The sequence below is a fragment of the Phyllostomus discolor genome, chromosome 9, assembly GCF_004126475.2.
Source record: "Phyllostomus discolor isolate MPI-MPIP mPhyDis1 chromosome 9, mPhyDis1.pri.v3, whole genome shotgun sequence".
In the NCBI taxonomy this organism is placed as follows: domain Eukaryota; kingdom Metazoa; phylum Chordata; class Mammalia; order Chiroptera; family Phyllostomidae; genus Phyllostomus; species Phyllostomus discolor.
This window is the reverse complement of record NC_040911.2, coordinates 97,350,750-97,375,198: the sequence shown is the minus strand read 5'-3', so window position 1 is coordinate 97,375,198 and position 24,449 is coordinate 97,350,750. Positions and strand designations below refer to the sequence as shown.

At 52.9% G+C, this 24,449-nt stretch overlaps 1 protein-coding gene across 1 annotated transcript in view; it reads left to right on the top strand.

Moving 5' to 3' along the window:
• The window catches only part of B4GALT5 (beta-1,4-galactosyltransferase 5), a 65,133-nt gene extending 44,322 nt beyond the window's left edge, over positions 1-20,811 (top strand). The window contains exons 2-9 of the mRNA XM_028524194.2: positions 3,884-4,018; positions 12,758-12,871; positions 13,798-13,922; positions 14,807-14,923; positions 15,528-15,715; positions 16,633-16,755; positions 19,187-19,288; positions 20,183-20,811. Coding sequence (XP_028379995.1) covers positions 3,884-4,018; positions 12,758-12,871; positions 13,798-13,922; positions 14,807-14,923; positions 15,528-15,715; positions 16,633-16,755; positions 19,187-19,288; positions 20,183-20,330 — 1,052 coding nt within the window. The 3' untranslated portion in view covers positions 20,331-20,811. The remainder of the gene's footprint in view (positions 1-3,883; positions 4,019-12,757; positions 12,872-13,797; positions 13,923-14,806; positions 14,924-15,527; positions 15,716-16,632; positions 16,756-19,186; positions 19,289-20,182) is intronic.
• Positions 20,812-24,449: the final 3,638 nt, after the last annotated feature.

The following is a 24,449-nucleotide window of genomic DNA, read 5'->3' as shown; positions in this document are numbered from 1 at the left end:
TTCGTGAATTATCCACTGATTGATGGCCTGCCATGTAATGGAAGTTTTAAACTCTGTTAGCAGAATCCTAACACATGGTTTCCCAGAGTGGGTTCTGCAGAGACTCGCTTGATGTCACTAGTTGCTCTGGGGGGGGGGGGTTGGTTTGGGGGGTGGCGGGTTAGACCATCGAGCATCTGTGTCGGAGAACTTCCTTGGTCTCGGGTCACTGTGAACAGTGCATCTCCAAGAGGGGGCTCAGGATGGCAGAGCTTTGGGGACAGGCGGAACAGGGCTGCTGGTAGTTCTGCTTGTTTCTCAACGCGTCACGCTGCCCCTGGGCCACGCTGCCCGCCGGGGCACTGCCCTTTGTCAGGTGTAGACAGCAGGGCCAGAGTCCAGAGTCCACAGGAAAGCAGCCAGGATGGGGCGAGGTGTGATGCTGCCGGGGAGGGGGGGGGGGGCGGCACGTGAGGGGGCGGGGCTGTGTAGCCTGGGGGCGGGGCGGTTAGGTGTCGGGTGGAGGTGAGGGTGATTGAAAATATCTGAAGAGGGTGGAAAGGTTTTGACCCTCCTGTCAAGGGGCAGAATGAGAGCCAGTGGGTGGAAGCGGCTGGGAACCGCGGGGGACCCAACCCAAAGTAGAATTTCCTTTGAAGATGGCTGCATTTTACATGCCGGCTCCATGTGTTCTTAAAAGGCACAGTTTTGGGGTGGTGTGAAAGCGTTCGATGTTTTTGAAAAGTGTTCTTTAAAATCCCATCCAATCCCAGGTCTATAAATTTGGGGGGGTTTTTTGTGCAAAAATCACTTCCTCAGCCTTTTGTTTCTTTCAGCATTATGCTCATTCTTGTGGATAATTAGAAGCATTAATAAGATGTGGTTTGTGTCATTTATTAGTTGGATGACAAGACTGACTCGAGGCAGCTGTTGGCAAACTAAGACAAAATATAAACAAAAGGCTCGTTTTCGATCATCTGTAAGAGAACCACCGGGATGGAAGAAGGGGGAGACCTGAGAAGCGTGCACACCACCGGGGTTTGGAGGGCCAGTAAGGTTGGCATGGCAGAAGCAGGGGCAGTGGGGGCACATCTGCAGTTAAGAAAGGCCCATCCGGCAGCTTTGGCAAGAGAGAAAGATTTGAGAGCTGTGCCCTGGAGAGCCATCACTTAAACCACTGGCCGCTTGAAACCCCGAGAAGATTATGGCTGGAACGTGGATAGGGCAAGGCCTTAAAGCCCAGTGGTTAGAGCACGGGTGCACCTGATTGGAGTCTGCTTTGCTGCTCACCTGCGTGGAGAAACAGAGGCCTAGAACTTGACTGTAAACTGGGTTGTTTACTTGCCTCTTAAGATAATTACGTAATTAAGTGCTCAGTAAATGTTACTTGCCGTCATCTAGATCATGTAGCTGAAATTCCCTAGAATTCCGGAATTGTGGTCCTGGGACCAGCCATGTTGCATCACCTGCAAGCAGGTTCCAAGCGCAGTTCTCCACCGACCCTCCCCTCTGTGACTCAGCGGTCAGTCTGGGGGGGGGGGGGGCGCTGCTGGGAAGCTCTGGGGAGAGACTGTCAGGGCGGAGTTAGAGACCTGCTTTAGCGCAGCACTGCGATGGGGGTTCTAGGACGAGGAAAGGGAGAAAGAAAAAAGGGGCTTAAAACTACAGCGCCCTTTACAGTGCGGACACTGGAAAGCACGGAGAAGACTGGGGACTCGGTGGGGAAGGAGGTGGCGTGTTTTTTGCCGGAACTAACAGCTGTTACACGCCGTGTGCAGCAAATACGAGTTTCCATGTTATTGAAGACGACCGGCCCCTAGTATGTGGGGAGAGGAAGGAGGATTTCAAGGCAGTTACATACAATATGTATAACGTCTGTGTTCTGTAGCCCAAGTGATAAAAAAAACTCCACAGAACCACTTGAGAAATCTGATGATGGGTGGAGCCGAAATCTGCCTCCCAGCTGTGACCAGGCACCACACCACCTGCTGTCAACAGAAAACGAGATGCAACTCTTGTTTTCAGGGGCTTCTGAGAATTGCGCTTTTTAAAGGACTTGAAGCTTACCTTTTCCCACCACTTTTTCCAGCTGCAGGACACACGGCCTGCTCGGTTCCCTGCCGGGGCCGGAAGGTGAGCGCGGGGTGGCCCGGCACTTCCCGCACGGCCTGACCTGAAAGGGCCGCCTCGCTTCTGCAGCGTTCTGAACACCGACCTCCTTGGTCTATTAGTTTATGCCTCACGATATACACCTTAGAGACGATCTGAAGTCTTGTGAGAGATTTTGTGTCCCCCTGCAGTGGGGGCCACCTGGGGTTTTCGATGTTGAGGCTGTGCCGGTGGGTGGGTCCCAGCCCCCACCCCCCTCACCAGCACACGTGCCAAACGCAGTAGCTGGAAATAAATGGACTTGAACTTCTTCATACGTTGAATCATGTAGTGCTCATCATGTACAGGACACTGTGACGGCAATGGTGAGACTTTGTTTCACGTTAACAACCAAGTGCCTCCGGGTGAGGAGCCAGGACAGCCCGCGGCCGTTCACTCGGGGTCTGGAGGGGCGGCCGGCTCTCCACAGAGCGCCTGCCGGGGCCGGGCCAGGGTCAACCCAGTGTTCCGAGGATCCCTGACACACTCCGGGGTTCCGATCTATAGAGGTCCCACCCTGTAAGACACCCCATTTCGCAGTGGTGAGGGGAAAGTGAGGACATTGTATGAAGGAAGAACCAGGTTTTTTGTTTGTTTTAAAGATTTTATTTATTTATTTTTAGAGAGAGGGGGTGGGAGGGAGAAAGAGAGGGAGAGAAACATCAATGTGTGGTTGCCACTTGCACGCCCCTTACTAGGGAGCTGGCCCACATCCCAGGCATGTGCCCTGACTGGGAATCGAACTGGCAACCCTTTGCTTCACAGGCCCACGCTCAATCCACTGAGCTGAACCAGGCAGGGCAAAGAACCAGTTTTTAAACCTTCCCATTTCCTGAAAATAGGTGACGTGGCATTTGAGATCACAAGGGGAACGCAGGAATTACGTTCGCTTCTGTCGCGGTCTCCGAGTTCCAAGTTTCGTGTGGGAGACTTACAGAAACCCCCTGGAGCTCCCTGTGCAGAATGACAGTGATCGGGCAGTTAATCTGAATAATCGTTTGTAAAGGACATGATTTTCGTGTTGCTCTGTTTTTATTAAGACATATCGATGCATAGCATTTTACCAGTTTCAGGGGTGCAGTGTGAGGATTTGGTATCGGTGTGTATGGCAAAGCGAGCGTGTCTCGGTGGACATGCGAACTCACTCCCTGCTTCCCTGCCCCCCCCCCCCCCCCCCCGCTTTGGAGAGTGGGGCTGAGGTGGGTGGGTAGCGTGTACGGCTCACGTCCTTTCTCCCCAGACACCCACCCTGAAGAGGAGGAGCTGGAGTCTTGGTCCACCACTTTCAAAGGCAGCCACGCCCAGGCCTGGGTCTGAGTGTTGCACTGGGCAGAGCAGATCCTGGTTTCACTCTTGTGTAGAGCCCAGGAGTGTTGAGAAGGAGATTCAGAGAGATCAGAGGTCTTGTAAAAAAGGTTTTCATTGCTCCAGAAAGTTCTTTCTGATCGTTACCTTGCTAGAATACAGATGAGGTGTTTGAAGACCTGGTGGAGTGTCCTTTCTTAAATGTGTGGTTTTTCGGGAACTGCTGGATAGCGACCGGAAGCCCCCTGAGTCCTACTAGCGACACAAGGCACGCCGGTGTCCTGAGATCACCGAGCCCAGTGTGGGGACCAGTTGTGGCATTCGTAGGGTTTCAGAGCTGAAAGGGGTCAAAAACAAGCAAACCCCAAGTGACATGTGGCTTTTTATATGTCCTGTTTCAGTGGCTGCCATAGGATTCACCCGTGTGTCCCCCTCTCTCTCTTCCCCGCAGTGAACACCTACCTCTTCATGATGCAGGCCCAGGGCATCCTGATCCGGGACAACATGCGGACCATCGGCGCCCAGGTGTACGAGCAGGTGGTTCGCAGCGCGTACGCCAAGAGGAACAGCAGCGCGAACGACTCAGGTATATTTTCAGTAAAGACGCGGTCTGCTTGGAATGGCTCCTCCCCGGAGAAGGAAATTTGGTTCAAGTCGTTACCTTCGATGGAACAACATGTATTGTCAAAGAGGGAAGGTTTGGCCGCGTCTTACCTTGTTACTAACAAGAAGCTCTTGCAAAATGAATCTTTGTTTTGCTAAAAAGTATGTGAAGTGTGTCTGAATGACCCCATTGTCGCTCCTAATACTTTTCAGGGATGGGGAGGGAAGACCCCGTTTTTTGTGGGGTAGCTGCCCCCCGGGAGGCAGATTACGCATATTTTAGGACAGCAGCAAAGCAGGAGCGCCAAAAGCTGTTCCTGGAAGTAACTGCACAGAAAAGTATGCCTACTGCCAGCGAGGAAATCCAGAACTTGGTCGGACCTCCTGGTAACGTGGGGATTTGTTTGTTCTGTTCCTCGCGCCGCGTGCGTGGGGAGGACAAGGTTCCTGTGGTTTCCAGAGCTCACGCGGCCTGGACACCGCCCGGGCAGAGTGGCTCCAGCCCGGTCCTTTCTGCTGGACTCCCCTTGAACTTGTTCCACCCAGTAGGACTCATCATTTATGAATGCCTAACGAGCTTCTATCTTGCAATAATCATGTCATTCGGGGCAGTTTCCACCAATTAAAGAAGCGGCTTCCGGAGGAAGTTTTACTAGGTCGCCGGGGTTACTTGCCCTGGTCAGGCGCCGTCTGCACCTTAGGGCTCAGCCCCAGCCCCGCGGCTGAGCCTGGTGGAAAGATCCCTTCCTCCTTGAAGGAAGCTCTGCAGACTGTGCTGATGAACATTGGAGCCGTGGACACAAGAGTGAGCATTCCTGCCTCAATCTTTGGAACTTTTATCTGCGGCTTTTATTATTTTATAAGCCCTAATTCTATAAAGAGGAAAAGAGAACACAGGTTAGACGGCTTGCCTAAAATATATTGCAAGGACTTGTTTCTGAGTCACGGCTTTGACTATTTTTATAAGACTGTATCCGTAGGCAGCCCTCTACCTGTGAGAGAAAGCTGTCTTTTTTTATGTCTCTTTTTAACTCTTCCAGAAATTGAACAAAGGAAGTATTTCCAGATGGTTAAGTGGGACTTGTCTAGTCATGAGGCTTGTCCAGTCTAGCCAGGGACGGTTTTCATTGTAAAAGTGGGTTCTGAGATCTTATTCTGCCCAGCATTTGTGATTGGCCTCGTATTTCTTTCACTGAGGGCTAGCGTGCTTTCCTGTGGCTTCTTACTGCTTTCACTCAAGCCTAGGGTCATAACACATGCGTATTTTTAAAAGATAGTCTTTCCTTCAAATTAGTCCTTCCTTCCTCTGTCCTGAGTTCAAAGTCCACAGCTCCCTGGAGCATGTGGCAGATGAGAATTATTCTCTGATAATTGAGACCTTGAGAGGAATCCTTGCCTCTTTAAGGGGAGTGAAGTCTTCAGAACTGACCGCCCCCTGGTCCTGGCCGGTAGGTAGCTCGTTTGGTTGGAGGGCCATCCTGGTGCCCTAAGGTCTGACCCCCGGGTGGGCCACGCACAGGAGTGAGAGCCAGTGAAGGCTGGGGTGGGTGGAACAGCAGGCCCGTGTCTCTCTCTCTAAATTAATTTTAAAAATAATTTAAAAAAACAAAATTGACCACATCCTAGTTTATTGATCTGTCCTGCTGGTCAGCTTAGCAGCAACGAAGGACCATAGCCAGCAAACCAGATACGTTTCAGTACTTCCTTTTCCTTTTTTCCTTTTTTTTTCCCCAAAGAGCAAATAATCGATTTGCAGAGGATTTTTTTGTTTGTTTTGTTTTGTTTTGTTTTTTAAGCCAGATGGTGGTCTCAGGACAAACTGCCAGAGCTCTGAACCGCACCTGAAAGGGGGGTCCCTGCAGCCCCCCCGAGTCACGGGAGAGGGCTGAGCACATTTTTGTTCTCAGCTCATCGTGCGGGGCGTCGGGCTTGCAGGCGGTCACCACACACTCTGGCTCATCCAGAGTGGGGCGCAGTCGGAGGAGCGGGGCTTTAGGGTCCGTCGTGTGTTCACGGGCAGTATAAACCACCTCGGGGGCGTTGGGGTGCCTTGGTCATGTGACTTTCCCTCAGCCCCACCCCACACCTGCTTCAGGGGGTGTGGAGAAAGCGGGGAGTCCTTTGACTGTGGCTCCAGAGCCCTGTGCCCTGTGTCACTCCGGGTAAAGGGACGCCTGTGCCGCCATGACACTTATCCAGTCCAAGTGTCCCGGCCTCTCCGAGGGTGGGTGGTGCTGGGACCTCTCTGTGGGCATTTGGCGAGGAGGTCTGTTCTCTCTGCGAAGTTCGAGGGGCTCCCCAGTAGGTCTGTGCCTGCACCCCGGCTCATCTTGAACATGGGGTCTCGTTAATTCCCTGAGGGCTTGTTGTCCATGAAAACTGAGCACAGAAGGGACTGGCACCCTTGGGTGGCATATCCAGGGACCCATTAGTACTTGACTTTGCATGCATTTCTCAAATTATCATGCACCGAAGTCATTCTCCCCATCGTCCATCCCTCTAGTTGGAGTAATATATTTTGTGTTTAATGTTTCTCTTATAAATTGGAAGTTTTTGCCCGTTGGAGGCTGTGTTGTTATGCTAGATACTTGCGTCATCGCATGGAATCCTCAGAAGAACTCAGGAAGGTAACTACTGTGTCCCCAGTTTAGGGGTGAAGGGGTCAGAGCACACAGGAGTGACAAGGCGACGCTGCAGGGGAGTTGGGGCTCGCTGACCTCTGAGTCCCAGCAGTGCCCTCGCGGCCTCGGTCATCTTGGCATCCCCGGTGCCTTGTACACTGCCTGGAGCCCAGGAGACACTGTGTAAATTATTTCTCAGAGCGTGAGTGAATAGATTTAACAAGGAAACACATTTAAAGCGTTGTAACCTAATCCTGAGATTACCGTCTTGATGGGCGGCTTCATTATTGACACATCTTTAGCCAGTCTGAAAAAAGAAGTATTGTTTCTTTGCAAGTGTATCCAGTGAAAGCCCATCGTTTTTGTTCATTTCAAAGCGGCTGCTGTGCCTAGCGTGGTCAGAGCCAGTGTCTGGCCTACAGCTGCAGTACCGGCCTTGGAACACTGACTCTCGGAGGTGCTGACTCTGTATCGGACAGATACTGTCCCCGTGACATCTCTCTGGCGTATGCAGGTTTCTGCACTTTTTAAGTAGAGAGGCAAGTGTTTGTCTGTCTCAATGGGAGGGGAAATGGTGGTTCTTCCTGGAGTCTTTTGGACCGCACTTCCCACACCTCGCTCTGCTGGATTTGGTCACGTGAGGGACGAGGCACATTTCTGCCACACCCCGTAACCTCGATTTGCACCTTGGAACCCCACGGGGTGGGTGGGGGGAGCTTTATAAAATACTGATGCCTACACCATGTCCCCAGAAATTCTTATTTAATTAGCCTGGGCATTAGGATTTTTAAAAGCTTCTAGATGATTCTGATGGCAACCAAAGCTGCTCAGCCACTGGTGTGGGGCCAAGTTGCCCAAGCAGGCCATTCGAATCTGCAGGTGGGGGGTGTCTGCTGTTCTCCCGCTTCACAGGTGTAGAAGCAGCCGCCTCCCTTGGCAGAAGAACTTGTCCAGATTTGGGAGAGGTTAGCTGTGAGTGGAGAAGTAAAGCCGCGGCCTCGGACACCCAGCGAGCTCGTTTCTCTCTTGCAGCAGCTCCCTGTCCTGCCTCAGGAGAGTTGGGCGTGGCCGTGTGGTGTCCCTGCAGAGTGTCCTCGGGGGTCCACTCGTTCCTGGGTGGCCGGCCGGGGGCCTGGGCCCCACAGTAACCGTGCAGTTACACTAAGCAGTGAATGCCCTCTGCCCCTTTCACTTCCTCAAAATTTCTATCTCCAGAACTTAACATGAACAATGAGGAAACTAGGGGTTTTGAGAAGTTTTTCCCCCCGAGATGACTATTATGGGGCTTATTACAGAGAACTTCCACTTAGGAGCTGTGTGTTTGAGCGTTTTTTGTTTTTTGTTTTTTTTTAATGGCACTATTTAGTAACCAGAGGGAAAAAATACATGGTGTTCTGTTTTGTCCTGTTTTGCTCTGTGCTAGCTGCTCCCAGGCCTATTATATCAGCGTTGGGAGGAAGTGGAAAGGACTTGGGGTGACTTTAAACCCCCAGAAGCAGGACCATGAAAGTTAGCAACTGTTTCCTCTCCTGCGTCTTTTTGTTGCTGCTGGTTTTGTTTCTACTTCTGCCTCTGTCATTGTCCTTGCCCAGGACTGTTATTCTCTTCTGTTTTTTTTTTTTTTTCTTGCTGTTGATTTGCTTAAGAAAGTGCTTATTATAGTACCTCTGGGAATGTCTTTGCCTTCTAGGAAAAGGTAATTACCGTGATGCTATTTTAAAGAGAAGAGTATACGTGTGCAATTAAGAAGCGGAAGCAGAATCATCCAGAGGAACAATTAGTATTGAGGCTGTTTGAAGTGTTACTGTATTTTGCTGAGTGTAATGTGCTCCAGAGTACGCTGCGCACCCGTGTTTTTGGCCCAGACTTTCAGGGGGGAAAAAATCTTTCCTTTTAATTTCTTAATTCGATTATCTATTTATTTATTTATATTGAGAAACAAAACCAATGATCGTGTTCCAGGGTATTATTTTACATACAGATATTGTTATTGCTTTCTAGAGTTACACTTATAATGCCTAGTCATAAATAAAAGAATTAAAAACATTTCTGTAGGTACAGAGTTAGTACTACCCACATATAATGCAGACCCATATTTTTCCTTCAAAAACTTGGGCAAAAAACTATGCACAGCAAAATAGGATAATGAATACCTTAAAAAAAAAAAGACCCAACTTTAGGACAGGTGTGCATGTGTGAACCAGGCACTTTGGACTAACTTCAGTGTAAATGTAGTTTTACCTTTGGGGTTAATGCTGGCTTGGTTTATGTCTTAATGTAAATGCAGGTGTGGTGTTTTTCGGGAAGGCTGCATCTAAAAAGGACAGAGAGAGTTCTGTGTCCTTCTTTCCCTGTTAAGAGGCTGTTACAGTCCCCTCCAAGTTGCCTCTCCCTGAGTCTTGCCCCCTGAGCACTTGTGGAATCGGCAGCCGTGTGCCCGTGTGAACGGATTCACTGTGTTAGCAGCTTGGTTCTCGGAAACCGTCTCTTGGTGCTTTTTAAAGAGAGTTGAAGATTCTGGAATTTCGGGGTGCAAAGTGAGTTTGAGTGGGAAGTTTTTTTTTTTAAAGATTTTTATTTATTTATTTTTAAGATTTTCTTTCTTTATTTTTTAGAGAGGGAAGGGAGGGAGATAGAGAGAAAGAAACATCAATGTGCGGTTGCTGGGGGTCATGGCCTGCAACCCAGGCATGTACCCTGGCTGGGAATCGAACCTGCGACACTTTGGTTTGCAGCCCGCGCTCAGTCCATTGAGCTACGCCAGCCAGGGCTGAGTGGGACGTTTTAATGTTCGTCGAACCAGCGTGAATCCGAAAGGGTCGGTGAGAGGTTTCACAACTCTGCGGGGATGACGCAGTGGAGTGGAAAGGTCACTGGCCCAGGGCTTCGGCGGCTCGCTGTCAGGTGTGGCCAGGTCTCCCTGCGCGGGCCGTACGTGTGGCGCCTCAGCGTCCTTACCTGTGAGAAGAGAAGAGGTTGGAGGGGCTCCCTTCACACAGTCCCCTGGGAAAAAGGCGCCTGCTTCACTCACTTAAGACCCACGGAATGACACCAAAGAGGTGTGTGTGCACTGTGTGTGTGTGTGTGTGCTGCGTGTGTGTGCATGTGTATGTTGTAAACCCTTAAGAATGAAGAGAACAGGAAAGGAAATCACAGCAAAAAATTTTGGAAGTTGGAAAACGGATGGGCCCCTCACAAAGGACTTAACAGACCCCCCAAAAGTGATTGCTAATGTGGCAACAGGGAAAGCCATCACCCACCCCAGTTTACACCCCAGAATCTTCCAGAAGCTCAGAAATCAGCAATGCCAGGTACTTTCGGAGATAAGAATAAAGGTGGCAACTTAGATGAAGGTTGGGTGAAAGCTGTCTGAAAAGCGGTCAGACACCCAGGTCCCTTTCCCCATCTTGGCAAAGGACTGGAGACTTGATAGCCTTCCAAGAGGGTAAAACGGAGGGTCCCTCAACGTGGGGTCACCTGGCTTGGTTCAGGTGTCCTCGGTTCCAGGATGCTTGTAACCAAGACTGTCCTGTTGTGGCGGGAGATTAGAATAGACATCTCTGGGCCCTATGGCCAGGCCGAGAGGAAACACCCAAAGATACTGACTCCAGAAGTTTCTAAACCAAACCCCTGGCCAGAGCACCCTGTGATGAAGGACCTCGATCCAAACCCTTCCAGCTGGCCGGTCAGCACTGGCAGGTGCCTGGGGACCCCCAGGCTGGGGATGGAAACAGACCAGGGGCAGCAGGCGGGGAGAAACGGACCAGGCGGGGAGGGGAATGTCGGAGCTGCGGTGATGCACATTCTCCGGGGTCAGGGAAAAGGGACAGCAACTTGCGGAGCAGGGGCATATGGTAAGACGTGGACATTCAGAAAACAAAAAGGACTCTTCGGGATGAAAAATGTGACAGCTGAAAAGATCGTCAAAAGAAGAGCCGAGGAAATTGTGGGGCAGCAGAGTGGGCGTGGTCGGCACAGCGGGCAAAGTCAGCCCCCTAGCAAGGCACTTGGGTGTGGGGTTTTCTCAGCCAAGAGACAGTTCTTGACACCTCCGGGAAGACGTGACTGGTCGCCTTCGATCAAGTCAGGCATCGGAGTGGCACTGGCCTTCACAGACCAGAGCCGTCCAGACGCAGCGGGACAGACAGCACCTCCACAATTCTTTTTCTCTTTAAATGGCTTTTGAAGTTTATTTTTAGAGAGGGGGAAAGGAGGGAGAAAGAAAGGGAGAGAAACAGTCAGATACACGAGGTTTCAAAATCACTTCTCATTTCCCCTTCTTAGAGCGTGCTCCAACAAGTGAGAAAAAGGGGGAAATTGAACTCGGGGGAAACAAGGGTCCGTACGGTAAAGAGGGGAGGGACCTCCAGGACACCGAAGAGGGGAGGCCCGAGCAGGGCGTCTGCACGTCAGCGCGGAGGATGGCACGGGCTGTCCAGGGCGGGGCGGCGGGCCCTGGGCCTTCTGTGCAGCGTGAGGGTAGGACAGGGCCTGACGCCTGGGAACGGCTTCAGCAAAACGTGGTGTTAAAGGGCGTGGTGTTGGGTCCGTCCTCAGCCCGTATACAACTTGGCAAAACAGAAAAGCAAGATAGTCACTCCGGGAACAATCTATGCAGGGAAGGAAGGAAAAGTGATTATAACTCCCCGCATTTCTCAGCTGTGATTAGTATCCATAGAATCGTCACAGTAGAAATACTAAAGACACGGTGTCCTAGCCACAGTTACCATGTATGACTGCTGGGAGCCCAGAGGAGGGAGAGGGTGTGTGCGTGCTGGGGGTGGGGGGAGGGCGAGCCTCCTTCCCGTAGTGGGAAGTCAGCAGGTGAGACTGAGGCCTGAGACAGCAGCCCCGTGATTAACCACGTAGGGAACGGGGGTAACTAGTTGATGCGTGGGCCACCAGCCAGCAGTGATCACAAAACGCTGCGATGGCTCGTCAAAACACGAGAAAAAATATACACAGAGACAACCAGGTCCTGTGGGGGAATAGGAAGAGCTTGGCCACCCTCTCTCCTGGAGGGTGCCATGGCCACCCTCCCTGGTGGGGAGAGCACTCCGTTCCCCCTCTGGAGAGGCTTTTTACTGGTTTCATTTGCATAAGAATTCAGGTAAAAGCTCATTACTCGGTGCTGCTAGGAAGTAAGGATCAAACAATAGATAACAAGGAAGTCTGAGGGCCTATTCTGAGCCAGGGTCAAAGAGCTGTAAGACTTGACAGAACAAACTTACTTCCTCCTTGGACCCTTCTCATTCAACTGAGAGCATTCTAAACAAAGCAGGTTTCACAGGATTTTACATATTCTTTCTTAGGCTTGATCACCCAGGGAATCCGCCCTTTTCAGCACAGAGCTGCACCACCCTGTCATTGTTTCAGGCTTAGGTGGAGCAAGGGAACTAAGGCAACCAAGAGATAAGGAGATTTTCTCCCAGAGGATGAGGACTCAGGCTATGTCAAAGCCAAGGAGTGAGGGTCCATCACCCCCTTTTGCTGTAGCCCCCAAAGTCCTTCCTTGGGGGCCTCTCACGTGATTGTGCCTGTCTTAGGTCATTCCCCCCTTGGGGGATCTTACCCATCTTTGGCTAACCGACCAAGCTTTGGGGTTCAGTTATGAATGGAGCAGCAGAAGCAGCGCTCCTGCCAGGGAGATAAGCTTTTGTCTCCTTGCTGGCTTATGGTTCCAAGGCCGTTCCCTTAGCCTCAGCCTTAGCGGGGGTTACAGCTTCTGATACCAGGCAGGGCGGTTCCCAACAACTAGCAGAGGAGTCGGCGGCTAACAGAAGCGAAGTTAGTTCCTTCAGAGACCAAGGTACAGGGGTGCTGCGCTGTTTTCATAGTCACACCTTCGAGTTATTTGACTGTCTCCTGAGTGCATTTACAGCTGCGATCTCCATAAGAATAGGGACACTGGTTTAAACAGTGTCAACTGGTTAACATTTTCACTGATGAGCTCAGATTCGTGGCTGTAGCGAAGAGCTGGCCCAAAGCCCTGCCTCGCCCAGAAGCACATCTGAGGAAAAAGCGTGCCCAACAGACCCCCGAGGGCCGCAGCACTGGTCACGTGCACCGGACTGAGCCGCCTGTTTGTCGTGCCCCTGCAGATTACCCTCTGGACTTGAACCACAGTGAGACCTTCCTGCAGACCACCACATTCCTTCCTGAGGACTTCACCTACTTCGCAAACCACACCTGTCCCGAAAGGCTCCCTTCCATGAGTGAGTAGCGCTCTCGGCTCGCCGTCCTCTGTTTTGAAACTGCTGCCTTTTTGTTTGGGTAAAATTAGGAGGGAGCGTGTCCCTGCTCTCTCGGTGTGTCTGCCCCGGAGGGAACCGGGAGTGGCCCCCCTGCCGCGGGGGACAGGGCCTGTGAGAGCCGGGACCCGTGTCCTGACCCTCCCTCAGCCCCTCTGCAAGGTCGCTCGTGTTCTCCGTGCCACTTTCTACAGTTTGTCCCTCTTTACTTTGCACACGCCCCCTTGCTTGTAACCTGGGGTCTATTAAGATGTCCTAGAGACAGTACAGGCAAACAGCTTCACATACTGTAAAGCTTATACTAATCATAACTTGTTTGATGTGAGAGAAGTTATTTTCTTAACAAAGCGCTAGTTTAAAAAATCCTTGAATCTTCCCTTTCTCCTTTCCTTCTGTCTTGGGATCCCACGCATAATCTAAGACAGGGACAACAAAGTATCACCCCTTTTCAGCATCTTAGTTCCGCCCTCTTAAGTCAGAGATGATGCATGTCCTGAGTTTGGACGTGGCCAGCCAGGGCCACCGGGAAAGCGCTTGGGACGGCGCGTCTGCCCGTGCCTCGGGGGACTGGCAGGACCCAGCCGCTTTTCTCCTTCCTCTCTGGGAGAAGTTCAGCTGCCGCTGTGCGTGGTCTTGACTCCTTCCTACACCCCAGGCAGAAAGTCTTACTTAGTTTCCTGATTTGCTGCCTTCCCCGGTGATATCGATGACCTGAACTGCAGTGAGTTGGAAGGCAGAGGAAGGGACTCCTCCCACCCCTGTTAGAAACACAGTGAGCTGAAAAGACCCTGAACTTCTCCAGAGAGTCAAGGCCTGGACACAGGGGGAAAGAATCTGTCCTTTTCTGGCCTCTTACTTCTCTCTCTCTCTCTCTCTCTCTCTCTGTCCAGAGGGCCCGGTAGACATCAACATGAGTGAAATTGGAATGGACACCATTCACGAACTCTTCTCCAGGGACCCAGCCATCAAGCCCGGCGGCCACTGGACGCCGTCCGACTGCGTGCCCCGCTGGAAGGTAGGGGGCGGCGCCGGACCTGCGGTGCTGGGAAGCCCGCTCGGGACTTGCCACTGTTCCAGGTCACCGCGGGACTCGCTGACCGTGGCATTGCGCAGTTGGCTTCCTGCCGCCCGATGGGAGTATTTGCATTTGATGAAAATGCTCTGGAGGGATGCGCTTCCCCGAGGCCTCTTCTGTAGCCACAGAAATTTGCATCCTCCCGCTGACCGAAGAGGCCCCTTTCGTCTTCCCACAGGACTGTGGCCAGCCGGGGCGGGGGGGACTGGTGGGTCTTTCATGACACATTTACGGGAGCCCTGTTCGCCAGGCCAGTGCCTCGTGGCCTCCTCGCCGGTGTCGCTGCAAGTTCAGCGGGGCGAGAAGTGGGGAGGGCCAGCTGGGCAGGGAGGGCGTGAGAGTGCGGGTTCTGTGCCAGCCCTGCGGGGGCGGCCACGGTCAGAGCAGCTCTGGGTCAGCTTCCCGCCCGAGGCCAGAATGGGAAGTCAGTTTAACGACCATCATTCAATACATGTGTCTATGTTAAAGTTCACTGCACGCTGTACGGGGACGTGCTGTTTTGTGAAGTGTGTTTCAGCTGTACGTTTACATATATATCTAGGGATCTTCGTGTCCCGGGTCACCGGGTGGCAGGATGTATGTCCTCCCCTGGCTCTGATCTGGAGTGAATCCACTCGGCAGCCCCACTGCGCGCACAGTGTGGTGCGTGTAAGAACAAGGTCCACTGAACTTCCAAGGGTCCACTTGCCAAAGCAGTCCTTCCTTGAGAGGAAGTTGGGGCACCAAGGCAGCCTCCCAGCCCTGCTCCCCGAGAGCTGGGCACTGGTTCTGCAGAAGCTGAGGGGATCTAACCGGGCGGCCCCTTTTGTCTCAACCCACCGCAGGTGGCCATCCTGATCCCCTTCCGGAACCGCCACGAGCACCTCCCGGTGCTGCTCAGACACCTGATCCCCATGCTCCAGCGCCAGCGCCTGCGGTTCGCGTTTTATGTCATTGAGCAAGTGAGTGGCTGGTGCTTTCTTTCCTCGCCTGCTTCTTCTGAGGCGGCAGTGCGGAGCGGGCCCCCCAGCCAACCCGCCTGCACCTCGAGGAGCCCGCAAACTGAGGCCTCGTCACCGAGTCGTCCTGAGGCGGGAGGGGAACGGACAGCAGCCCTGTGCTGCTCCTTGGAATGCTGCTCAGTCCGCAGCGCAGACCTGAGTCCAGGGTGGGACTCTGTTTACCTTTGAACAAAGGGCCCTTGTGCGTGGGTTCTGCCCGAGTTGCACTGGGCGGTGTCTCCGGGCCCCAGGAGGTGCCCTCACAACAAGGAGCCGTAAGCAGGAACTGTCCACGGGTTCCCCTCCCTTTTATGGGGCCGGGTGATTTCCTAGCTGCTGTCTCCCGTCCCAGCAGCCTGGGGAGAGAGGAGCTTGGGACTATCGTTATCACCCACGTTATTTCTAAGGAAACCGAGGCTAGAGGTCAGGCAGCTGGTGAGTCAGCGAGGCGGGCCCAGTGGTCGCTCCCCAGGCGGTTTCGGTACACTTCCTTTAGGCCGGGCTGAGGCTGCAGCGACGCCGCTCCAAGAGCCCTTTTACAAATCAAGCGCTGTCGTCGTTGTAGGTTGGCACCCAGCCCTTCAACCGAGCCATGCTTTTCAATGTCGGTTTCCGAGAAGCAATGAAGGACTTGGACTGGGACTGTCTTATTTTTCACGACGTGGATCACATACCAGAAAGTGATCGTAACTACTATGGATGTGGACAGATGCCAAGGCATTTTGCAACTAAATTGGATAAGTATATGTATCTGTGAGTATCATTTCCTCTTAAAGAAGTAACTCTTAAAAGGGTGGTGAGAGGTGCAGAGAGGACAAACCCAGTGAGCTCCAACCCGAATGTCCATCGGCTGCTGACGAGTGGATGAACGGAGTGTAGTGTGCCCGTGCAGGGAACACCGTTCTCCGTGTAGAGGAGTGAAGCGCTGATACACACGCAACAGCGTGGATGAACCTGGAAAACATGCCGAGGGGGAGAAGCTAGTTACAAAAGACAACACATCATACGATTTCATTTACGCGGACTGTCCAGAATGGGTAGATCTGTGCAAACAGAGAGGAGAGTAGTGGTTGCATGGGGCTGCGGGAGCCGGGGGAACTGAGGAGGACCTGCCGATGGGCCCAGGGCTTCTTTGGGGGGTAACGACATGCATTAACATGGGCCGTGATCGTGGTTGCACAGCCCTGTGAATAGGCTAAAGCTCCCTGAGTCACGCACTTGAAATGGGCGAAGTATATAGCATGCCAGTGTGTCTCAGTGAAGCTGTTGTAAAGAGAGGTCACTCACTGAGCCCTGGCTGGCGTGGCTCAGTGGATTGAGTGCCCGCCTGCGAACCCAAGGGTTTCGGGTTCGATTCCCAGTTGTGGGCCAGGTCCCCGGTTGGGGGCATGCAAGAGTCAACCACACATTGATGTTCGCTCCCTCTTTTTCCCCGTCCCTTCTCTCTAAAAATAAATAAAATCTTTAAAAAAAAAAAAAAGCCCAATGAGCTCTCCTGAGGTCAGTGGATGCATCTCAGAACGAGGAAGCAATTTCGGACGGTTGAGGCCGGTGGCACGGAGAGCAGTGCTCCGTTTAGGACGTCGTTCCCCAGGGCGAGGCGGCCTGCTCTGGAAAGAGTCGCGCGCTCGCGCGCGCGCAGGGGACTGATGCTGTGCGTCTCCTTTTAGGCTTCCTTACACTGAGTTCTTCGGCGGAGTGAGCGGCCTAACCGTGGAGCAGTTTCGGAAAATCAACGGCTTCCCTAACGCTTTCTGGGGCTGGGGTGGAGAAGACGACGACCTGTGGAACAGGTAGGGGCCCTCTGCCGCGCCTTCCGGACGTGCTCCCTCTGCTGGCGCCTTCCGGACGTGCTCCGTCTGCCGCGTCTTCCCGAAGCGCGCCCTCGGAATGCAAGGCGTGTGCGTAATTGCAAACGGTGCTGGTAGTCACATTTCCAAAGGTTAAAAAAAAACCAGGGCAGATCAACCTTAATACGGTAATAAAATATGTTAGCAGTTTATTTCTCATAATGTGTTCCAAAATGATATAATTTCAACATGTGATTAATGAAAAATGTTAATGAAATATCTTACATTCCTTTTTCTCACTCAATCTTTGAATCAGCATGTATTTCCCATTCACAGTACATCTCGCTGAAACCTCCCCAAACCGGAGGTCGAGTGTTAGTGCTGTGCACGTAGATTTGTCCGTGAGATCAGATGGGCCTTGTGTTGTACGAGCTGATGTGAACAGCCCCGTGGGGTAGTGTACGCTCATATTTTAGGAGTAAGTGAAGAGCAACTTAATAAGGAATGAATAAGAAAATAATTGCCACCTTGTATCTGTTTTAGCTTGGCTTTTAAAAAGAAAGTAGGTGTTGGCTGTTAATCACAAAGTAATATATGCTGGTGAAAATTCCTATGATACCAAAGTCCATACACCAGAGTCTAATAAATCTCAATCCTGGCTGCCATCCTGTTTCGTTCCCAGGAAGTAGCTGATTTTAAGGAGCTGCTTCTTGGCTGACCTCTTTCTCTGCACAGATGAGCCACTTGGACACGCCCCCTCTCCCTCCCCCTCCCACCATGTCAGTGCAGTGAGAGCCACTTCCTTATGCTTAATAATTGTGTAGCACTCCTTTGTGTACATGCACAGGAATTTCTTCCAATTCTCTCCTGTTGTTACAGTTTTGAATATCTTTTGTTCACATGTGCCAATATTTCTTTAGATTAAATTCCTAGTTGTGGAACTAGAGAGTCAAGAATTAAATGCACTTGATTGTATTTCATTGTATTTTTATTTATCGATTTAGAGAAGGAGAGAAAAAGGTAGGGAAGGAGAAACACTGATTTGTTGTTCCACTTATTGATGCATTCTTTGGTTGATTCTTGTATGTGCCCTGACTGGGGATTGAACCTACAACCTTGATGTATCGGGATGACGCTCTAACCAGCTGAGGCATCCGGCCAGGTCAAGAAGTAAACGCACTTTCAACTTTGATAGCGATTGCCAAATTTTCCTTCAGAAAAGATTGCAAAAAGATCCTGACCAGTAGTGCACTAGCATGCCCATTTTCTTTTATTTCTTTTCTTATTGTTACTCAATTACAATTGTCCCTGCATGCCCATTTTCTTACACCACTGCCAGCCTTAGAGATAAACAACCTTTTGCATTTGGGCCACGTTTTAACTCCTCAGCAGTCACACGTGGCTCACGGCTTCCACATTGGACCAAGCAGCTCCGGACCATTCTCGTTCAACCCAATGGGTAAAAGTGGCATCTCATCCTTTTGGTTTCTTAGGAACCTCGCAGGATGAAGAGCTGTTCCATATTCTTAACTGGTTTGACTGGTCTTTGAGTCCAGCTGATCCCTCCCAGGACATTTGTCGAAATTCTCCTTGCTCTGTCCCCCCAGTTCCGGGCGGAGGGGGTGAGTGTAGGTTCAGGCGCTGTGGCGGGTCTCCCTCCCCCCAGCACCCTGCATAGTTCCAGGCACCCAGTAGACATTCCATGGGCGCTTACCACATGAGAGGACAACTCAGAGTCAGGAGGTTATTGGAATAATGTGAAAATAACCACAAACGTCACGTAGAGTCCAGAGTCTATTCATGATTTCCTCGAGCCCCATTAAGTTGACAGTAAGCCCAGCCTGGGAAATCTGTGTCTTATTAGGAGAACATCCTGAACGCCTCCTCTAAATTCTGCTTCCCTCGTAGTGGCTGTTCACACATTGTGAAGCTTTACGCCGAGAGAGTGTTGTGTACAGTCGTTCATCCCCGTGGGGATGGGGGAGGTGGGCGGGGACCTCACTTCTGCCCGAGCAGGGAAACCGCCTGGCAGCTCCGGCGTTGCCGACTTGCTTTATGGCGGAGGGGGAAGGCGTCCGCCCGTGAGAAAGGTGTTTCTCACAGGACCCAAGCAGGCCGTGGAGAGTGGCGGGCGTGCACGCGTCTGCCGGGACCACCCACGGTCGGACCTGCCACCGAGAACCGTGTGGACTCTCACCTGCAGGAATCCTGGGTTTTGTTTTGAATTTGTGTTCTTGTTTCAAAACTGCTTAGCGTTGTAGATTCCTTTCCTAAAGCCACGAGCTCACCCAGAGGATGCAGGAAATGTGCGCGAACACGTAGGCGCAGAGGAAGTCCTGTTGTTGGGCCTGGGGTGCCGCACCCGCGGCCTGTGTTTGCTCACTGGTGGGACTGGATCGCTGTGCCTGAGAGCCCTTTCCCTTTGTCCCCGCAGAGTGCAGAACGCGGGCTACTCCGTGAGCCGGCCGGAGGGCGACACGGGGAAGTACAAGTCCATCCCTCATCACCATCGAGGAGAAGTCCAGTTCCTTGGGAGGTGGGTGCCACTCGTCTATTCTCACAAGCGCCCTCTGTAGCTTGCCTTTCCGGGTGCCCCGGAGCAGGCGGCAGCCCCTCGTCCCCTTGCCCAGCCGCTCCCCAGGCCCAGTTCTGACAGCTGCTCTGTAATGCATGTAATCACATGCGTTTTAACTTAACCGTGAGGCGGGCGTTGCAGGGGGACACCAGACGGTTGGTGAAAGTCCCGGTTGTAAGATCTTCTAAGGAAATCGCTCGTTCTACATCCTAAGCTTTGTAACCTCCTCGGTGGCCTTCAGACAGTGGGAGGAAAGTCCCCTCGGGTCATGGTCTCGGTGACGGACACTACGTGGCCGAGCAGACTCGGCCCCCCTCCTGTAGGCTCCGGCGCTGAGGGGGACCCCGAGCTCCCCACCCGGGAGCTTGTGGTCACTTTGCCAGCTCTCCGCTCTTGGTGGGTGGCGAGGAATGCCCAGGCCGGACTCGGCAGGCGTGTGGGCCGAGGGACGTCCCCGCACTCCCGGGGGCGGGGCTCTGTGTCCTGTTAGCGGGGCGGGCGGGGGAGCGCTGGCCTCTGGAGGGCCGACCCCGATGGCGTGGACTCTGTCTTCACAGAGTAGCAGGCACCGGGTCCAGATGCCGGACCGTCCCCTCTGCTGTGTCAGCGTCTACCACCCCCGCCTCTGTGCCCGGGGGCAGGCCGTTAGCACCGGGAGCCTCGGTTTCCTCCTCTGCTTAAGCGGGGGTGGGGGGGTGACTCAGTGAAGGGTGTAGTGAGTAAAGCCCCCGCCGTGAAATGGGAGGAACTTCTTGGTGTGATCACATTGACCACGGAGTGGCTGAACAGCTGGTCCCCCGGCCAGGAGGGGTCAGGCCTCTGCTCAGCGCCACCTCTTGTCCTCTGCCCCGACAGGTACGCTCTGCTGAGGAAGTCCAAAGAGCGGCAAGGGCTGGACGGCCTCAACAACCTGAACTACTTCGCAAACGTCACTTACGACGCCTTGTACAAGAACATTACCGTCAACTTGACACCCGAGCTGGCTCAGGTGACCGAGTACTGAGAGGAGTAGGGGAGCTGTGTCTGCTCCGCCCACCACCACCACGCCCACCCCCACGGAGAGCAGCGCCGCTGCCCGACTGCACGCTCGTCCCGGCCTCCCCCGGGCAGGGAAGCAGGGCCACGGCGTCTGACAGACACAGAGGGTCGCAGGGCCCAAGGAGCAGCGTGCGCGGAGCACATGCACACCCCCCGCCATTCGGACCCGTCGAGACCGGGGGAGCGGGCGCTGCTTTCGTCGGGACTGGCTTCCTCTTCTCCCCAGATGGACGTCTGTCCTGCTGCTCTTCTCCCGGTCTCCTGCCCGACGCCCCATCTCAGCCCCCGTCTCGGGTCCGGAGCCCGCCCCTGCGGTGGCCTCGGGAGCTCCTCGGCCTTCAGAGCAGAGAGGCAGACCCACCACCGGGCAGCTGTGTTCTCGGAAGAGAAATGAAACTCCACACACCATGCTCCATCTCTGGTGTTCTCTTCAGTTTCATTTTTTTTAAAAAAATTACCTGCTTTGGGTGGGGGTCGAGGGTAGAGGGGAGGGGCTGGGGAAGATAAATAGACATGTAACAATCACTTCTTGAAGAAGTATAATTAATTGTAAATAAGCCATGTAAAATGCCTTTTTTAAATTTAATTTTATAGCTGGCTTCAATTCAAACTGAGGATTTATATTATTAGATCACGTACTCGGTTGGCGAATGCAGGATCCCGGTTAAGACGCAGTAGAAGAAGACATCTCCCAAACCGCCGTCACCTTGGAAGGGAGTGGACTTAGGGCGTGTGGCGAAAGAACAAAGCAGTCCGATCTTGGTCACTGGCAGCTGACCTCCGCCACCATCCGTCCCCTCTTCCAAGGTCTCGCTCTTGACTTTTGCTCTGGGTTCCCTCCCCTGTCGGGCGCGGACATCTCTTCGCACTCTGCTGGGAGACAGGGGGCCGCCCTTCTGCCGCGAGCTGCCCCCCCCTGCTCCCAGCAGAGCCCGGGGGTGGGGGGCCACCGGCACGCACCCCCCGGGCCCCAGCCTTTTCCTTTGTCCTCCGTCTCTGGGGAGGGGAAGAATGGATGGTGTCTTTCCTTCTCTCTCTCATTTTTTTTTCTCCTGTGGAACGTGGTCACAATTTCCGGAATCTGTGCCTAAATTACCAGCTAGCTTCAGTGATTCCTCTTGAGTATTTCCTTTTCGGTTTCCGACATTATTAACGAGTCCACAGAACTAACGGGCGATCAAGACGTGAGAAGCTCGTCCAGGGGTAGATGCCGCTTGTGTGCTGTGGGTCAGCCGGGGTCCAGGTTAGACCAGGTCAGACAGAGCTTGGAAATGAGACGGACAAAGGTCCGGGGGGGCCAGGGCCCACACGCCCTGTTGGCTGCCCGCGTGCTTTCGGAAGTCAGATTCTAAACTGCACTTGAATTTGTGCCTCTCGCTTTTTCCCCTGAGCCAAACCCCTCGATTCGGAGTCCCTGTGGACTTCTGCAGAATTGTGAAAAAATGCCAGTGTTTTTCCCCTCCTTTTCCATAAAATGTATTTATAGATCATGATTGGGAGTGCTTTCTGCAGAGTACTTCATATTTTTTTTAATTGCCTTGTTTGCCTTCAACTTCTTAATTTTCATGGTTTACATGGATGTGCGTGTAGGGGTATATTTGTGTACACACGTGTGGGTTGGGTTTTTTCAGATGCATGTTGTTGGTCCCGTGGGCATATGATCCCCACCAGCTGTGGGAGTGATTGGCCGGGCCTCGTTTTTGTTCGTGTTTTTGTTCCTTTGAAGAATAGAGTGGTATTTAGAAAATCAGTTTGCATTGCAAAGCTCTTATCAGCTCGTATGAGAGAGCAGGCCGCTGCCCTTGAAAACGCTGATGAGTTGCATTATATGTTTTAAAAGATTTTGAGAATTTTGTGCTTTAAAAGACCTTCAGGAGGGAACGTTGCACCCAGAAGTCCGTCTGGTTTTCCTTTGATGTATGATGCACACAGCAATAAAGATTGCTTTCCCCCTCGCTGCCTCGCGCACCCTCAGACCTCCGGGGCGGCCCTGGCGCTTCCCACCCTCCTCACCCTCCTCACCCTCCTCCTCCTCCTCTGCCGCCACTGCCTCCCCTTGTTCCTTGCTGAAGGCTGAGCCGCTTTCAGTGAGACAAAACTATGATGCCGTCGGGAAGACCTGGCTGGGACAGACCACTTGGTGCTTGGCAGGCGTTTTACAGTGACCTTCCTTGAAGCTGTTTCATCACCCCTTTCCCCACCAAGAACCAGATGTTGGCCACAGGTGACACCTGCTGAGTTGAGGATGGAAAGGAAAGGTCTCGGAAGTCAGGTCACTTAAATGATCTTGCAGTCATGGGCAGGTTCGTGTCACTAGTGTGGAGTCTCTCACTGCGAGCTGGGTGTCTCGCACCCACCCAGCGGAGCGCAGAGTGGGCGGCTGAGCCGGGGAAGCATACAGCCAGGCCCGGTGCTGTTCACGGTGTGAAATTCTCATGTTAAAAATGAAGAAGAACAATAAGAACCAAATGTGACCTTGTGCATATTTTGGCAGCTGAAATTCTATAAGGCTACTGATGGGTGTGCCCCGCCCCCACCCCCCCAATTGTTCTTGTCTTTGATCATTGCCGGACAAGGGAAGGTTTCTCCTTTCACACTGTTTTTTGTTGTTGTTGTTGTTGTTGTTTTTGGAGGGGGGAAGTTATTTGCAAAAATATTCCTTTTGACATCATAGGGACGCTTAGTAGAGCTCCCCCACCACAGACATTAATAGCTGAGCAGCAGCCACATGGATGATTGTATCCACTTACCGTTGACGATGACATGGAACGTAGCTCATTTCCATTACTGCGTTTTGTTTTGTTTTTTGAGCTTGCTCTTATGTTTTAAGAGGTGCCAGGGGTACATTTTTGCACTGAAATCTAAAGATGTTTTAAAAAAAAAAACACTTTTCAAAAAGATAGTCCTTTGTCATTACATTATTTACTCATGTGTTTGTACATTTTTGTATGTTAATTTATGAATGATTTTTTCAGTAAAAAATACATATTCGAGAACCAAACCTCAGGGGTCGTCTCTGTGTCCGGGACAGTGTGGCTTCTTGGGGCCTTCCCTTCCTTACGGGACATGATCTCCTCCATGGGTTCGTTCAAGCCCTCGGTGTCCGCCCTGCTCGCTTGCCCACCTGCCCCCTTGCCCACCTGCCCCCTGCAGGTGGGCAGCTGAGTGAGAAAAACCAGCCCGGGGGCGCTCTCCGGGCCCCCGCCCTCCTCCCGTAGCCGGGTTTTCTCTCAGGAATTGGCCCAGGTGATGCCCAAGTGGAATAAGACCCCTGGGAAGGGGGAGGGCAGGATCGACGGAGTCCGGATCCAGAGCCTCACTGCCCGCCTGGTCCTGGGCCGAGACTGACCGTATGACTGTTCACCACTCACGAATACTTGGCGAGTGTGAGGTTGCGGGCCCCGGTGCCGGGATACAGTGATGAGTGATAAGAGGGGGCCGGTGTCCGAGCTTCCTGTCCTGGTTTCCCCGCACCCCCAGGTGGAGGGTGTGATTAAGACTCCGACCTCGGCATGTGCTGTAGCAGAGGTACCTGTGGGCCGGGGGTGGCTGGTGGGGCGGGTGTCCCTGAGGTCAGCAGGTGAGCTGGGGAGAGGCAGGCAGCGCGCCCCGTGAGCTGCCAGACCAGGAAGCCCGGAGGGTTGGAGAGAGGTCAAGGGGATGCTCACGGGGCACCGCTGGGCTGAGGAGTTGGATGGGACAGACCACATGGTAAGGGCCTTGTGGGCCCAGGTAAGGAGTTGAGATGTTGCCCTTAGAGCAGTGGGTCCCAGAGCTTCCAGCAAGTAGGGCTGAGTACCACGTGATTAGATGGTGCTTCTGATAGAGCGCCACCTGCAGCGGGGGTGGGGGATTGCGGAGAATCTAAGGAGAGGCAGGGGGCCAGTTAGGTGGGTCCATGTGAAGGAGGGGAGGGGGGCTGGGGTGAAACAGGGCCTAGGCACGGATTGCTGTGGGGGTGGTGAGGCCCCCCACCCTCAAGCTGCTGGCCTCCCCCTCACATGGATGGCGAGGCCATTCCCTGAGACAGGGCACTGGAACCAGGTCAGGTTCCTGGGAAAGACCGTGAAATCAGTCGTGAGTG